This window comes from Saccoglossus kowalevskii, chromosome 17 (assembly GCF_978046115.1).
Source record: "Saccoglossus kowalevskii chromosome 17, keSacKowa6.1, whole genome shotgun sequence".
In the NCBI taxonomy this organism is placed as follows: Eukaryota; Metazoa; Hemichordata; class Enteropneusta; family Harrimaniidae; genus Saccoglossus; species Saccoglossus kowalevskii.
Genome location: NC_140657.1, coordinates 10,176,048 through 10,192,684, shown reverse-complemented (window position 1 = coordinate 10,192,684; position 16,637 = coordinate 10,176,048). Strand labels below are relative to the sequence as shown.

At 40.3% G+C, this 16,637-nt stretch overlaps 1 protein-coding gene across 1 annotated transcript; it reads right to left on the bottom strand.

Moving 5' to 3' along the window:
* Positions 1-3,467: 3,467 nt before the first annotated feature.
* On the bottom strand, positions 3,468-14,185 carry LOC102807639 (uncharacterized). The gene is made up of 6 exons (XM_085491856.1): positions 14,181-14,185; positions 13,651-13,937; positions 6,428-13,009; positions 5,079-5,196; positions 4,267-4,429; positions 3,468-3,764 (listed from the first exon to the last, which is right to left on the bottom strand). The coding sequence occupies exons 1-6, from the start codon at positions 14,183-14,185 to the stop codon at positions 3,618-3,620; spliced, it is 7,302 nt and encodes a 2,433-aa protein (XP_085347982.1). The 3' UTR covers positions 3,468-3,617.
* Between the last annotated feature and the right edge of the window lie 2,452 nt (positions 14,186-16,637).

Sequence of the window (16,637 nt, the reverse complement as noted above, 5' to 3'; positions counted from 1 at the left end):
ATACAACAAAGGGTAAGGTCACCAGAGTTCAACTATGTTTATTATTATTATTATTATTATTAGAGGACCATTACGTGCGTGATCATGCCATATTTTGAATTTGAATTCCCTTATATGGTAGGATGAAAATACCCCGTAAAATACTGCAAAATTATGACTCACTATAACTTATGGCGTTACGGTATAAAAATATATTGTATATAACCAGATGTATAAAAATACAATTTATCTACAGATAAATCTCTCCAGCATAACAAATTAAATTAATTTCCTTGCTAATACCCACTATAACTGAAGTGAGGCCCATACAAAGATGCCCAGGACTCAAATCTTTTAGTAAAGTTTGGTAAAGAACTTTGTCGTAAATTCTGTATACTCTAAACAATAATCGTTTATCTGTTTTCACTCTGAACTGTGGTTCTCGTCTGATTAAGCTGTGCCACGGTATCATTTTATACAATTTTAAACTGATGAAGAGTAATAATTGTTTTTGTTTATCATTGTTGAAATCATGTTGCACATTTCAAAATGGCCGACACAGAATTACTACTCAAACTTTGTCGTGCTCTGTCAAAGTAAAAATAAACCTTGTCAAAAATGTCTGTCCATGATTCTTGCCCATTGGTCATGAAATGTTCTGGTTTTCAGGGAAGTACTTTTTCTTAGCATTTGCAGGGAAAGTATGTTGTTCTAAACAGTCATTGTTTACTTTCTTTATTCTAAACAATGCTTGTTTGTTCTTCTATAAACCAAGTGGAGAATGCAACATTCCCCTCACTTAAGCAGCAACAACCTTCCGATTTTCAGATCGACAAACTGTATGGATGCATGGTAACTTTATTGAATAAACTGAGCAGATGATTGTGATGGAACACAACATGTAGTATGCATGATGCGTACTACACGTGTGTGTATGGTTTCTGGTGTCTCAGTTCATATGTTAATCAGCCAGATTATTGTTTGGTTGACAAATATTATACATGTCAATCATTACAAGCCCAAAAGGCGCTTACACTGTCGGCAAGTCTGTTGGGATTTCGCAGTTACGAGACTTTGGCATTCAACCCTTGTTTACAAAATTTATATTTATTTTTCAAGAATTTTTCTTTAGAATCGCAACAAACTGCAATCATGTCTAGACGGATACATATATCAGGTCATTTGCCAATTGTTCTATACGAGTTATATAGCATGTACGCCATCACAACACACAACCTGCAAAACTGGTCTGCAAAAAAAATCCAAATTCTCGCTATAACTTTATTAGTTCCCGTTCGGACGCAGTGGCCGAATAGAGGCTATTTTTGTGCTAAAAAATCATCAAAATCAAGCTTTTCCCAGCTGTTTACAGATGGATTTTGTTCAAACCTTGTATATACGTTGGACATTATAGAACCTTGATGCACATCATTTTGTTTTTCAGATACATGTAAGATTCAAAATGGCCGACTGGCAGCCATTTTGTTTTAATGAATGTGGTTCTAGTGCCATATCTCTGACTTGCTTAGACTGATTATGTTCAAATTTTGAATATTCATTATAAATCATGTCATAGATATACAGATTTATTGGTTTGACGATCCTATTCAAAATGGCTGAATGGTGGCCATTTTTGTGCTAAAAAATCATCAAATATCAAGCATTTCTGGCATTTATGGATGGATTTTGTTCAAACTTGGTACATACATTAGACATTATGGGTTCCTGATGCACGTCAATTTATTTTTCAGATCGGATTTAAAATGGCCGACTGGTGGCCATTTTGCATTAATGAATGCAGCTCTAGTGCCATATCTGACATGCTTTGACTGATTATGTTCAAATTTGATATATTCATTATACATGTATTCAAAATGGCTAATCAATGCTGTTCCAGAACAATACTCTCAATACTCGTTTGATGATCAGATACAAATGTCAATCATTTTAATGTTAAACAATCATCATAATCATATTCATGACAAGTTTATGTTTATGTTTATAATCGAGAAATAGAAATCAGATAATGTATTCAACTCATTGTAGCGAGTTTTTTTTTAGAGGTACAATGTATACCAAAATGGGACCGGCCGAGAAGTACGTACGGACACTACTCGACACCCCTGTTGACACCTTGAATAAGGCTGCCATCACCCAATGCATCTCAGCAATTGACGGACAGTAGGTGTTAAGTTAGTCTTTGTACTTCAAAACTGCTGTCAAAACACAATAGAAATTTTGGGAGCCATGCAAGTACCCGCGACTTAGCCGAATCGCGACTTACCGAGGCGCGACTTAGCGAGGGGTCACTGTATCTTAAATTCGATAACTAACTGGGACTGTGCCATGCATGGCTTGTTAGACTAGTATTCTACCGATATCAATAATTTAACAGACTGTTTTGGGGCATAATGCAGGTCTGAGTCGGAAGTGCGCTCCTTGGACCTAAAATGACCCAAAACAATGATAACGGCAAAGTAGGAGTACGCTATCAGTAAGAAGCAATGAACAGCACAGTTATGTACATGTAACATGAAATATTTGCCTAGAAGCAATCATGATCCCATCCATAGCAACACAATTCTCCACTTTGTACAGTGAACTCTGTGTTTAATAGTGTATTTGATTGTTTTACTCTGAAATGACTTCTATAGCAGTAGGGATTTTCAATATAGCATTTCTTGTACATCTGTACTTGTTGGTGTACATTTGAGGAAAGTGTTATATCGCCCTCAAATGGACTAATTATCAGTCACTTTGTTAATTGGTCCTGGGTGCAAATCTGTCAAATCAGTTCTGCCAGCCAGGCATACTTTTCGTAGCAGAACTAAAATTCATCGTCAATACCCACCCACCCAACGAATCTCATAATATTCAAAGCTTGATTTTGAGAAAATATACATTGTGTTATTTGCCAAATTTAGACAAAGTTATTAGAAAATACATAATTTTTACCAAATCCCGTCTTTTCTCTAAGACATGACATTATTTCACAAAAAATATCAGTTCCATTGTCAAAGTAGCATTTTTATTGCTGGTTTTCAGACCAAATGTCTCAAGAAGGATGATTTTCTGAATTCGGGTGGCAGACCTTAATTTTTGTACGCAGTCCCCTAGTAGAGGTACTAAACGTCACACTCTGTGATCATTCATACAGCTTCCTTACAGTCTTGGGACTATTATTCAGAACATTAAATAGGCACATGAATTTTGGGAAATCTGTTAAAATGTTTAATTACATTCAGCGTGCCCGAATATGGCAATTGTTTGGACAGTTTTATTGTGTTTTCATATTCTAATTTCGATGTGCCTTGTGCCACTATACAAACATTTAAATATTTCATATTATTACATTCATCAATACGAGCTCAATTCATGCATATTTGTACCATCAACTAATTTGCACAATAATCCCAAGAAAAGTTTATGAAGAACAGTATCGACATAGAATTTTCGCATTATTGATCATCATGGAATGCAACTAGGTCTGAAATTGCTATATACTTCTTTATTTTAAACTGTGATAAATAGTAACATTTAACAGAAAATATAGTGACGGATATATCACAATAGTAGTCTGCATATGGGTTTCAGGAAACATGGTAATAATGGTATCGTTATCATCTCTCAACTTCGTCTTATTTGTCGATTGCATTTGCCGAAGGGACAATGCAACGCAGGTGATTTAAATATCCGCTATCATTTTCCCCATTTATTACCCATACCCTTTCCAACCATCGAATTCGTCTTGTGCTCCTGTTGGTACACACATACCATGCCTGTGCCTGCAAACATATGACATTATTGTATTAATATCGTTGCACTGGATTATGAAACCTTAAACACAGATAAGCAAAAAATGTGCCTTAGCCACTGCCCTTAGCTGAGATCTCCATGTGATGCTACTTCACCATGTCGTATTAGAAGAATATTCTTTCAAAGGTCATGCTAATCCACTTGAAACGTTTACACATTATAAAAAAAGGAATCGTTCTGTCCTATGCATATGGTAGAGTGACATATATAAAATCATTGACAAAATTGTATGCATTATATTGGTTGTTCAACCAGTTGAAGTAATCTGCTATGCTCAATTCTGCTCTGCTCAACTCAACTCTACTCTACTCTGCTCTGCTCTGCTCTGCTCTGCTCAGCTCAACTCTGCTCTATTCTATTCTATTCTATTCTATTCTATTCTATTCTATTCTATTCTATTCTATTCTATTCTATTCTATTCTATTCTATTCTATTCTGTAGCATAATATTAAATGTGATAGAGTCATATACCTCAATGGATCTCTCATATCTTGTTCGAGGTAATCCAAGTACCTCTAAACAGAAGTCTTTGACATCTGTTCTCTTTCTGATCTCGGGATCTGTACTCTCTGGTACTCTATCCACCCATCTCTCACGACAAGTTACACCATTAGGAAACGCCAATCGGCCAACCCTAATAAAACACACATATAATTCTAACCCATACTTATACCAAGTCAAGACAAATTAACTATATATAACTACAGTGGTTTTGATTTTAAAGGCTTGGCGCCCTTTATTGTACTGTTAATATATGCCTGCACTAAATGAATGATGTGGCTGGGGCTTGGTTGAAACAATTTAATGATATTTATGCAGGCTTTTTACTCTTGTACCAGGACAGCTACAATCTGCCAGATATTTATACCCTGAATGTATACCTATTTGGACAGTTAATAAGACCTACCGGTATATATCTATATATATACCTACATTTTTTTTAAAAAGCAAGACCCATTTCAGTATGATTTCTAGGTAATTTCTATTAGCAACCAGTGCATTTGAGCTGACACAGGCTGTCATTAATATATTAGTATTGTAACATACAAGTTTACCATCATTACCACGATACTCGTATAGTCACAAGTATACTGTGTCAACTTTCAAGCATACCATGTCCACTTTTTAGGATATAGTCAAGGCATTTTACAGGAAACTTCTATCACACCGTTGTATAGAATCCTTGTTGTGTTTTATTTGTACTGTATGACAATATATACACCTGATGTGGTTGGCAAGTACATACTGGTGTAAGTATTTTATACAACAATTCGTTTACATACCTCAATGTTCTGCATTCATAGGTGAAACTGTCTCTTTGTACATCGGTTGATACAGATGCACATGTTACTGTACGACCAGCCACTGTTTGACGAATCTGAAATCCTGTTGCACGTACTTCTAATTACAATAAACAAACAAACAACAAGACTTTGTCACAACTACATTTCTAGCAATTATTTCTCAGAAAACTGTAAACGTATTCATGCTTATACTCAACAATAATGCATTTATGTGAAAGGGAAATACACTGTATAAGTGAAATTACGAGGCGAGAATCCATATAGGATTTTTTCAATAATTAATGTTCAATGGAAGTGGTACTTGGTAAAACTATTAATAAGTGGGCCGTTTGTACCTTTAGACACCTATCTGATTTTAGACAATTGGATCTCCCTTTAGAGAATTTTGAGAAAAATAGAGACCCTATAATGTATACCTCTTCTTTTGTAAATAGATTTTACAAAACGTTCTCTAATTTTTTTTATCCATTTATGAAGAATATATCTAATTCATGAACAATGCTTAAAGATTAAACCCTTTTTAGAGACTTTTGCTTTAAAAAATCACCCCATGTGGCAGCACACCTCTATATTAATTGATATTTACGTATATGATCAGTGTTGATTGAAAATAACATTCACACAATCCTGTGTGCCAATGTCTTGGCGGAACATAGTGTTCTGCACCAGTTGAATATGAGGTGTAACCATAATAAATAAATTGAAAGTATAGCGTGTGTATGTCTTTGAAGTCAGTATATTGGTATCATTATATTGTGTATGCGACTGTTTTTTTAAAACTATATGGTAAATTAAACAATATGTTTGAGAATGCATTCAATACAATATAGCGTGAATGTGCGTCCATTTAAAAATGATCCTTGACTTTGCTCTATTTATGTACAAAGGGAAAATTTATCGCCATCATTTACATTCTTAAAGTCACTACGTTTTTTGGAAGCTTAAAGGGCGCTAGTCGTTGCGCCACGTTCTGTTCGATGTGGGACTCATAGCGACGTATACAACGCTATGTAAAATACATTGTTTATTTACATGAAATTCGAACACGCACTTTAAAGCGAGAGGGTCGTCACCTTCGCATGCACGGGAATTGAGTCTTAAGCGACGATAACAACACACACTAGAAACGCTCTTTGGTAGACGCTTATTTGTAAACAATGACACGCTATGGCCATCTGAAGCACAGGTGACGACTCTCTCACTTTGAGACAGAAATTAAGATATTTTGCACAGCAGTTATAAGCATCTGTGACTGTTTGTCGATAAACGATTTAAAGTTAATGCGGCATTGTGTATTTATACGCAATATTTTGTTGAACAATCCTTACCTTCAGTTTCACAGTATGTTCCTGTGAAACCAGCTGGGCATGTACATCGACCTGTCACTGGATCGCATGTCCCACCATTTCTGCATCTACATCTACTTTCACAGTTAACCCCATAGTAGCCAGTTCTACAAGGCCTGCTACAGTCTCTGCCTTCAAATCCTGCATCACATACGCATGTCCCATCGCCTGGTGAGCATGATCCACCATTGCATGAGCAGCGATTCCTACACTGAAGACCCCAAGTATTCAGCGGACATTGATCTTGGCAGTTACTACCTGTCCACCCAGCCAGACATGTACATCTACCATTAACATTATTACATGTACCATCATTTCTACAAGTGCATCGATTAGCACAGTCAACTCCATATGTGCCAGAGGGACATGGCTGTGCACATGATGGACCTGTATAGCCAGCAGGACAGTCACACTCTCCCGTGAATCTATTGCAATCAGTACGATCTCTACATTGACATACGTTTTCACAATTCTCCCCATAGAAACCTGGGTCACATTCTTTCTCACATCGCACACCATGCCAGCCAGCAGGACAAGTACATCTACCATTAACATTATTACATGTACCATCGTTTGTACAAGTGCATCGATTAGCACAGTCAACTCCATATGTGCCAGAGGGACATGGCTGTGCACATGATGGACCTGTATAGCCAGCAGGACAGTCACACTCTCCAGTGAATCTATTGCAATCAGTACGATCTCTACATCGACATACGTTTTCACAATTCTCCCCATAGAAACCTGGGTCACATTCTTTCTCACATCGCACACCATGCCAGCCAGCAGGACAAGTACATCTACCATTAACATTATTACATGTACCATCGTTTGTACAAGTGCATCGATTAGCACAGTCAACTCCATATGTGCCAGAGGGACATGGCTGTGCACATGATGGACCTGTATAGCCAGCAGGACAGTCACACTCTCCAGTGAATCTATTGCAATCAGTACGATCTCTACATCGACATACGTTTTCACAATTCTCCCCATAGAAACCTGGGTCACATTCTTTCTCACATCGCACACCATGCCAGCCAGCAGGACAAGTACATCTACCATTAACATTATTACATGTACCATCGTTTGTACAAGTGCATCGATTAGCACAGTCAACTCCATATGTGCCGAAGGGACATGGCTGTGCACATGATGGACCTGTATAGCCAGCAGGACAGTCACACTCTCCAGTGAATCTATTGCAATCAGTACGATCTCTACATCGACATACGTTTTCACAATTCTCCCCATAGAAACCTTGGTCACATTCTTTCTCACATCGCACACCATGCCAGCCAGCAGGACAAGTACATCTACCATTAACGTTATTACATGTACCATCGTTTGTACAAGTGCATCGATTAGCACAGTCAACTCCATATGTGCCAGAGGGACATGGCTGTGCACATGATGGACCTGTATAGCCAGCAGGACAGTCACACTCTCCCGTGAATCTATTGCAATCAGTACGATCTCTACATTGACATACGTTTTCACAATTCTCCCCATAGAAACCTGGGTCACACTCTTTCTCACATCGCACACCATGCCAGCCAGCAGGACAAGTACATCTACCATTAACATTATTACATGTACCATCGTTTGTACAAGTGCATCGATTAGCACAGTCAACTCCATATGTGCCAGAGGGACATGGCTGTGCACATGATGGACCTGTATAGCCAGCAGGACAGTCACACTCTCCAGTGAATCTATTGCAATCAGTACGATCTCTACATCGACATACGTTTTCACAATTCTCCCCATAGAAACCTGGGTCACATTCTTTCTCACATCGCACACCATGCCAGCCAGCAGGACAAGTACATCTACCATTAACATTATTACATGTACCATCGTTTGTACAAGTGCATCGATTAGCACAGTCAACTCCATATGTGCCGAAGGGACATGGCTGTGCACATGATGGACCTGTATAGCCAGCAGGACAATCACACTCTCCAGTGAATCTATTGCAATCAGTACGATCTCTACATCGACATACGTTTTCACAATTCTCCCCATAGAAACCTTGGTCACATTCTTTCTCACATCGCACACCATGCCAGCCAGCAGGACAAGTACATCTACCATTAACATTATTACATGTACCATCGTTTGTACAAGTGCATCGATTAGCACAGTCAACTCCATATGTGCCGAAGGGACATGGCTGTGCACATGATGGACCTGTATAGCCAGCAGGACAGTCACACTCTCCAGTGAATCTATTGCAATCAGTACGATCTCTACATCGACATACGTTTTCACAATTCTCCCCATAGAAACCTTGGTCACATTCCTTCTCACACCGCACACCTTCCCAGCCAGCAGGACAAGTACATCTACCATTAACATTATTACATGTACCATCGTTTCTACAAGTGCATCGATTAGCACAGTCAACTCCATATGTGCCAGAGGGACATGGCTGTGCACATGATGGACCTGTATAGCCAGCAGGACAGTCACACTCTCCTGTGAATCTATTGCAATCAGTACGATCTCTACATCGACATACGTTTTCACAATTCTCCCCATAGAAACCTGAGTCACATTCTTTCTCACATCGCACACCATGCCAGCCAGCAGGACAAGTACATCTACCATTAACATTATTACATGTACCATCGTTTGTACAAGTGCATCGATTAGCACAGTCAACTCCATATGTGCCAGAGGGACATGGCTGTGCACATGATGGACCTGTATAGCCAGCAGGACAGTCACACTCTCCCGTGAATCTATTGCAATCAGTACGATCTCTACATCGACATACGTTTTCACAATTCTCCCCATAGAAACCTGGGTCACATTCCTTTTCACACCGCACACCTTCCCAGCCAGCAGGACAAGTACATCTACCATTAACATTATTACATGAACCATCGTTTCTACAAGTGCATCGATTAGCACAGTCAACTCCATATGTGCCAAAGGGACATGGCTGTGCACATGATGGACCTGTATAGCCAGCTGGACAGTCACACTCTCCCGTGAATCTATTGCAATCAGTACGATCTCTACATCGACATACGTTTTCACAATTCTCCCCATAGAAACCTGGGTCACATTCTTTCTCACATCGCACACCATGCCAGCCAGCAGGACAAGTACATCTACCATTAACATTATTACATGTACCATCGTTTCTGCAAGTGCATCGATTAGCACAGTGAACTCCATATGTGCCAGAGGGACATGGCTGTGCACATGATGGACCTGTATAGCCAGCAGGACAGTCACACTCTCCCGTGAATCTATTACAATCAGTACGATCTCTACATCGACATACGTTTTCACAATTCTCCCCATAGAAACCTGGGTCACATTCTTTCTCACATCGCACACCATGCCAGCCAGCAGGACAAGTACATCTACCATTAACATTATTACATGTACCATCGTTTCTGCAAGTGCATCGATTAGCACAGTGAACTCCATATGTGCCAGAGGGACATGGCTGTGCACATGATGGACCTGTATAGCCAGCAGGACAGTCACACTCTCCCGTGAATCTATTGCAATCAGTACGATCTCTACATCGACATACGTTTTCACAATTCTCCCCATAAAAACCTGGGTCACACTCTTTCTCACATCGCACACCGTGCCAGCCAGCAGGACAAGTACATGAACCATCAATTGGTGAGCAGTTTGCTCTGTTCCGACATGAACAATGATTAATGCATTCCCTACCCCAAGTTCCTTGTGGGCATGATTCTTGGCATAATCTTCCTGTCCAACCACTTTCACAAGTACAAACACCATTAACATTGTCACATCTGGCATTGTTTTCACAGAGACACCTGTTTTCACAGTTAAGTCCATATGTGCCTTGTGGACATGGTTCACAGTTTGGACCAGTGAAACCTGGCAGACAACCACACTCACCGGTGAACCTATCACACTCACAACGTTCACCACATTTACACACATTTTCACAATTCTCACCATAGAATCCTTGATCACATTCTTTCTGACAGCGTCTACCTTCCCAGCCAGCAGGACAATTACATTTTCCATCAATATGTGAACAAGTTGCCATATTCATACAATTACAACGATTAGTGCAACCCCTACCCCAATAACCTTCATCACATTCACGCTGACAATAATCTCCAATCCAACCTGCTTGACAAGTACATACTCCATCAACATTACTGCATGTACCCCGATTTCTACAATTGCATCTATTTTCACAATTTAAACCATATGTACCAGTAGGACATGGTTCACATGTAAGACCAGTATAACCTGGTAGGCAGGTACATCTTCCCGTTGTTGGAGAACAAGAACCTCCCCCACAGTTACATCGATTTTCACAATTCCTTCCCCATGTATTAGGCTGACACTCTGACTCACAGTAGCGACCTGTATATCCATCTGCACAAGCACATGTACCAGTAACTGCGTTACATGTAGCACCATTCTGGCATCGGCATCGGTGTTCACAATTTGGTCCATACATGTTCTCACAACCTCTTTCACAAAATGTTCCAGTAAACCCAGCGGGACATCTACAACTTCCATCCCCTGCTAGACAAATTCCCTCATTCCGACATCTGCAGTCACTTCTACAATTTTTCCCATATTTACCAACTGGACAAGGTTCACCGCAGTTTATTCCAGTAAATCCAGCTGGGCAATCACATACGCCAGTGATTGGAGAACACGGAGCTCCATTTACACAATCACAAAAATTCTGACAGCCAGGACCCCATCTGTTATCATTACATGCTCTATTACATGTTCTACCCGTCCATCCTGGTGCACATGTGCATATCCCATCAACTGGATCACATTCCCCTTCATTCAGACATTTACATTCATTTACACAATCAATACCCCATGTACCAGTACATTGATTATTGCATAACTGTCCTGACCAACCTGCCGGACACCGACAGGTGCCATCAGTGGGTGCACATGTACCGCCATTTCGACATTTACACACACCTCTGCATCCTGGTCCAAATGATCCTACTGGACATTCTCTATCGCAATATATCCCAGTATAGCCCGGTAAACATGTGCAACTGCCATCAGTATTTGAACATGCTGATGAATGTACACATTGACATCGATGAGTACAACCTGCACCAAATGTACCTTCTCCACAAGGTGTTTCACAATAGGTTCCCTTCCAACCGGGTGAGCATCTACAGCTACCATCTGTACAAGAACATCTACCATCATTTCTACACTGGCATCGATTGATACAATTTGGTCCATACTTGTCTTCTTCGCAACGCTCATCACATCTTTCCCCTTGCCAACATGCAAGACAAGTACAAGACCCATCTATTCGATTACAGCTTGCTCCATTATCACATCGACATCGTCGTCTACACCGAGGTCCATACAATCCTTCTCTACATGGTGTATCACATCCAGCACCAGTATACCCTGCTGCACACTCACATGACCCATCATACTTATCACAAATGCCGTGTACACAATTACAAATGTTTTGACAGCCTGGGCCATAGAAGCCCTCATCACATGGCAATTGACACTTGTCACCTTGCCAACCAGCTCCACATGTACATGCCCCATCAACAGGAGAACATATGGCATCATTCCTACAATGGCATTGTTTGTTACAAAGTGATCCATAATAACCCTCAGGACATTGTGCATCACAATATCTGCCCATCCAACCATCTCTGCATATGCAACTACCATCAGCAGCATTGCATGTTGCTCCATTCTTGCATCGACATGGTGTTGAGCAGTCTCCATGATAATTTGGAGGACAAGGGCTACAGTTCACACCTGAAAATCCATCTGGACATGCACAGCTACCAGTAACACGATCACAAGTCCCTCCATTCTGACAATCACACTGCCTGCTACATCCTGCGCCATAGAAACCTTCGGGACATTGCAGCTCACATTTGTCACCAGTAAAACCAGGTGTACATGTACACACACCAGTCACATGGTCGCATTGACCACCATTCCTACAGGTGCATCTTCGTCTACAATCTTGACCATACATTTCAGCTGAACATTTGTTTTCACAGTAAGTTCCAGTCCAACCTGCTTGACATGTACAAGTGCCATCGATTGGTGAACAAGTGGCTCGATTCAGACAGGCACACTCTTCTTTACATTCAATTCCCCATGTGTTCGTTGGACATGGTTCATCACAATTTGTACCCCTATACCCTGCTGTACAGTAACATGTGCCATCAACAGGATCGCATCTTGCATTGTTACGACATCTACAATTACTTCGACAATTTGGACCATATTTATTGTTTGGACATACCACATCACAGGTAGGACCTGTCCATCCAGACAGACATGTACATGAGCCATCTACGGGAGAACATGCTGCATTATTTTGACAAAGACAGGGATTCTGACAACCATCGCCCCATTTATCACTATCACACGGGGTCTCACAGGTTGATCCTGTCCAGCCAGCAGTACAGGTGCATGATCCATCTACATTATCACAATTGGCTCCATTTTGGCATGAACAACGATTTATGCACCCTGGACCATAGCGCCCAGCCTGACATGGTCTATCACAGAAAACTCCATGGAAACCTAGCAAAAGTACACAGATAATAAATTATTGTTGTTCCTTGTGGGTGTGATTATATTTCTTGTTCTCTCTAAACTGGTATTTGCGTGTAACACTTAAAGCAAAGCCTTATTACAATACACTGCCAATGACTAATATCATGACCTAGAATGGCATAATTTATTTTTCATCATATTGTTTAAGGCTGACCATAAAGCTAACAAAACCTAAATAAGTAAGTATATCTATAAAACAACTTGCGTTTGATAAAATTATATGTGCCACTTTAGTACAAAAATCTAGTATGTGAGAATCGAATTGGAAAGATGTCCAGCATAACATGCCAGCGTTACTAATGATCAAATTAATTCTACTTTTTTATTTGTGCTTATGTAATTAACAGTAATTAACCCATGTAATACTGAAACAAAATGACATGTGAGGTACAAAAAGTACACACATTGAGTAAAACGATATGATGTTTATGCTACACTTTCTGTGGTCCATTATACATGCATTGTATTTCATTATCATAAATATATGCTACTGTACATAACATATCATCAGGTTGTACCACAATATGAATTTTAGCTCAGTATCAATTAAATCCAACTACATAATTAGTGAAATTAGTATGTGTCAGCAGTGTGTCATGATTACTCACCTGCGGGGCATGTACATGTGCCATCTACATTATTACAAGGTGCATTGTTTTGACACGTACATAGTTCACGACAATCACGGCCATAGGTCCCGGACAAGCATGGGCGACTGCAGTATATTCCAATATAACCTGGAGTACAGGAACAAGTTCCATCAACACGTGAGCATGCTGCACCATTCTCACACTGGCACTGACCTCGGCAATTTATGCCATAGGTACCTTGACTACAGATGGTCTCACAACGATCACCCGTGAACCCTGCTTCACACAAGCATCTTCCATCAAAACTACAAATGTAATAAAACAGTAAATCAATAGTAACAATTGAAATTTATAAAGATATGGGTATGCAAGTTTCATAAAAAAATTAAACCATGTACAATGATATACCGTACAATGAAGATCTCACAAGGAACAAACTTTCATGATTTGCGAGTATTCGAAAGCAACCACTTTCTAATTTGCTTATAAATTTGTGAAATCTGACCTGAAATGTTGTTATCATCTCACAATTCACGTAATATAATCACCTCATATCACACCTTTGCATATAATATCAATTTTTCCCCAATATTTAGGAAATACTTATATCACGAAAACACTTACCGATTACATCGAGCATTATTTTCACATGGACAGGCTTCTCTGCAATTAACTCCCCAGAATCCATCTGCACATGCCTGGTTACAATAAGCACCAAACCAACCAGCTGTGCATGTACAACTACCATCAAACCGACTGCAAGCAGCGCCGTTCTCACACTGACAGATACCAATACATCCAACCCCATAGGTACCTTCTGGACACTCCTCTTCACAGAATGACCTATAACCAGCAGCACAAATACATGTACCATCAACAGTATCACATGTCGCTCCATTTAAACATTGACAACTTTGTTGACAATTGCGTCCCCATGTGCCCTGCGGACATGGGCGGTTACACCTTTGTCCCCTCCAGCCAGGATTACATGTGCATTCCCCACTTATATGGTTACACGAAACTGCATTTTGACAGTCACATCTACTCCCACAAGACACACCATAATATCCTTCTGGGCATGGGCTTGAACAATCGCTTCCACGCCACCCATCTGTACATGTACAAGATCCATCAACTGCATTGCAGTCTGCACCGTTCTTACATAAACATGTTTGACTGCAGTCTTGTCCAAATGTGCCTTGTAGGCAAGGTTGTGAACAATCAGCACCTGTCCACCCAGGAGAACATGTGCATGTTCCATCTATATGAAAGCAAACTGCTCCATTTTGACAGACACACCTTTCTCTACAGTTGTCACCATAAAAACCATTAGTACATCTCTTATTACACTGTTCACCTTCCCAACCTGGAGTGCAACTGCAAACTCCATCAATGTGGTTACAGTCACCTGCATTACCACATCGACATTGTTGGGAACATTCTGTGCCATAAAATCCCCTATCACATGGTATGTTGCACACATCACCCTGCCATCCAGGAGAACAAGAACAGCTACCATCAATATGATGACACCTACCGTCATTCTGACATGCACATCTTTGGCTGCATTCAGCTCCATATGTTCCTTCTGGGCAAGGATATGCACATAGATATTCTGTCCAACCGGGAGTACAAGTACATTCACCTGTTACATGGTGACATGCTGCACCATTTCGACATTGACACGGATATTGACAGTCTTGTCCAAATGTGTTCGTTGGACATTTTGTCGAGCAGATAGGGTCAGTGTAGCCAGGTTTACAGGTACATGTTCCATCTATATGGTAGCATGGTGACTGGTGCTGACACAGACATGGTTCAGCACAGTCTTGTCCATAAAATCCAGGATTGCACTGTTGATCACAGTTTGTACCTTGCCAGCCAGCCGTACAGGTACATAAGCCAGTTACTGCATCACACCGTGCATCGTTTTGACACAGGCAGGGATTTGAACACTGGTGTCCAAAGAAACCTTCAGTACATGGAGTATCACAGTCAGATCCTTGCCAACCAGGTCTACACCTGCAATTTCCGCTCACATGGTCACAATCTCCATTGACACAGGTACATATCTCTGCACAGTTCATACCATAGTTACCATCCTGGCACACGTCTTCACAGTTGGTCCCTCTGTACCCAGAAGCGCATGTACAAGAACCATCTACATGGTGGCATTCAGCTCCATTTTGACATTGGCACCTAGAAGTACATCCATCTCCATACATACCAGTTTCACACCTAGTCTGACACAACGTACCTGTATAACCAGGTGTACATCTGCAAGACCCATCAACATGACCACAGAAACCACCATGGCGACACTGACATGTTAAAGTACAACCAACACCGTAAAATCCTACATTGCAGATCCTGTCACAAACTGATCCTTGAAATCCAGCAGGACATTGACATGTACCATCAACATGATCACATGGGGCACGATTATGACATTTGCACCTCCCTCCACAGTCATGACCATAGAAACCTTCATTGCACTCAACATCACAGTTAGCGCCCTGGTAACCAGAATAGCATGAGCAAAGGCCGTCAACACCATCACAATCACCATTCACACATGTACAGTCTTCTGCACATGCCATACCAAATTTTCCAGGAGGACAAACTACAATAAACAAAAATTCCAGGGTTGTGAATATTTTATAATAATATAGTATTCAATGTTTAAATTATACTCTAATTCTACAGTACTAGCTTTACATTGTGATCTACATTACGTTAATGTAGACTTAATCATATTGTTAAATATTGCTTGCACCACTTAACCTTGCCTACACACCGTCTTGCTCGTCATTATTACCAGAAGTGCATAATGAATGGTTATGCTGTGCATGACACTTAATATTGTCATATGTAGTTCAGCATTTAAACTATAATTGTAAAATGTGACCTTGTTATATACTTGTCGGGCAACCCTATATGTTGCAATTATTACCTTGGTTACATGTTTTGCCGGCCCAGCCTGGTAAACAGGAACAATGATCAGG

Excerpts from the sequence above, each read along its gene's own strand:
- LOC102807639 (XM_085491856.1), bottom strand. Across the intron at positions 4,430-5,078 it reads TATGAATGCAGAACATTGAG|GGTTGGCCGATTGGCGTTTC; the intron begins GTATGTAAACGA and ends GTGTTTTATTAG. Across the intron at positions 3,765-4,266 it reads GATATGAGAGATCCATTGAG|GCACAGGCATGGTATGTGTG; the intron begins GTATATGACTCT and ends ATATGTTTGCAG.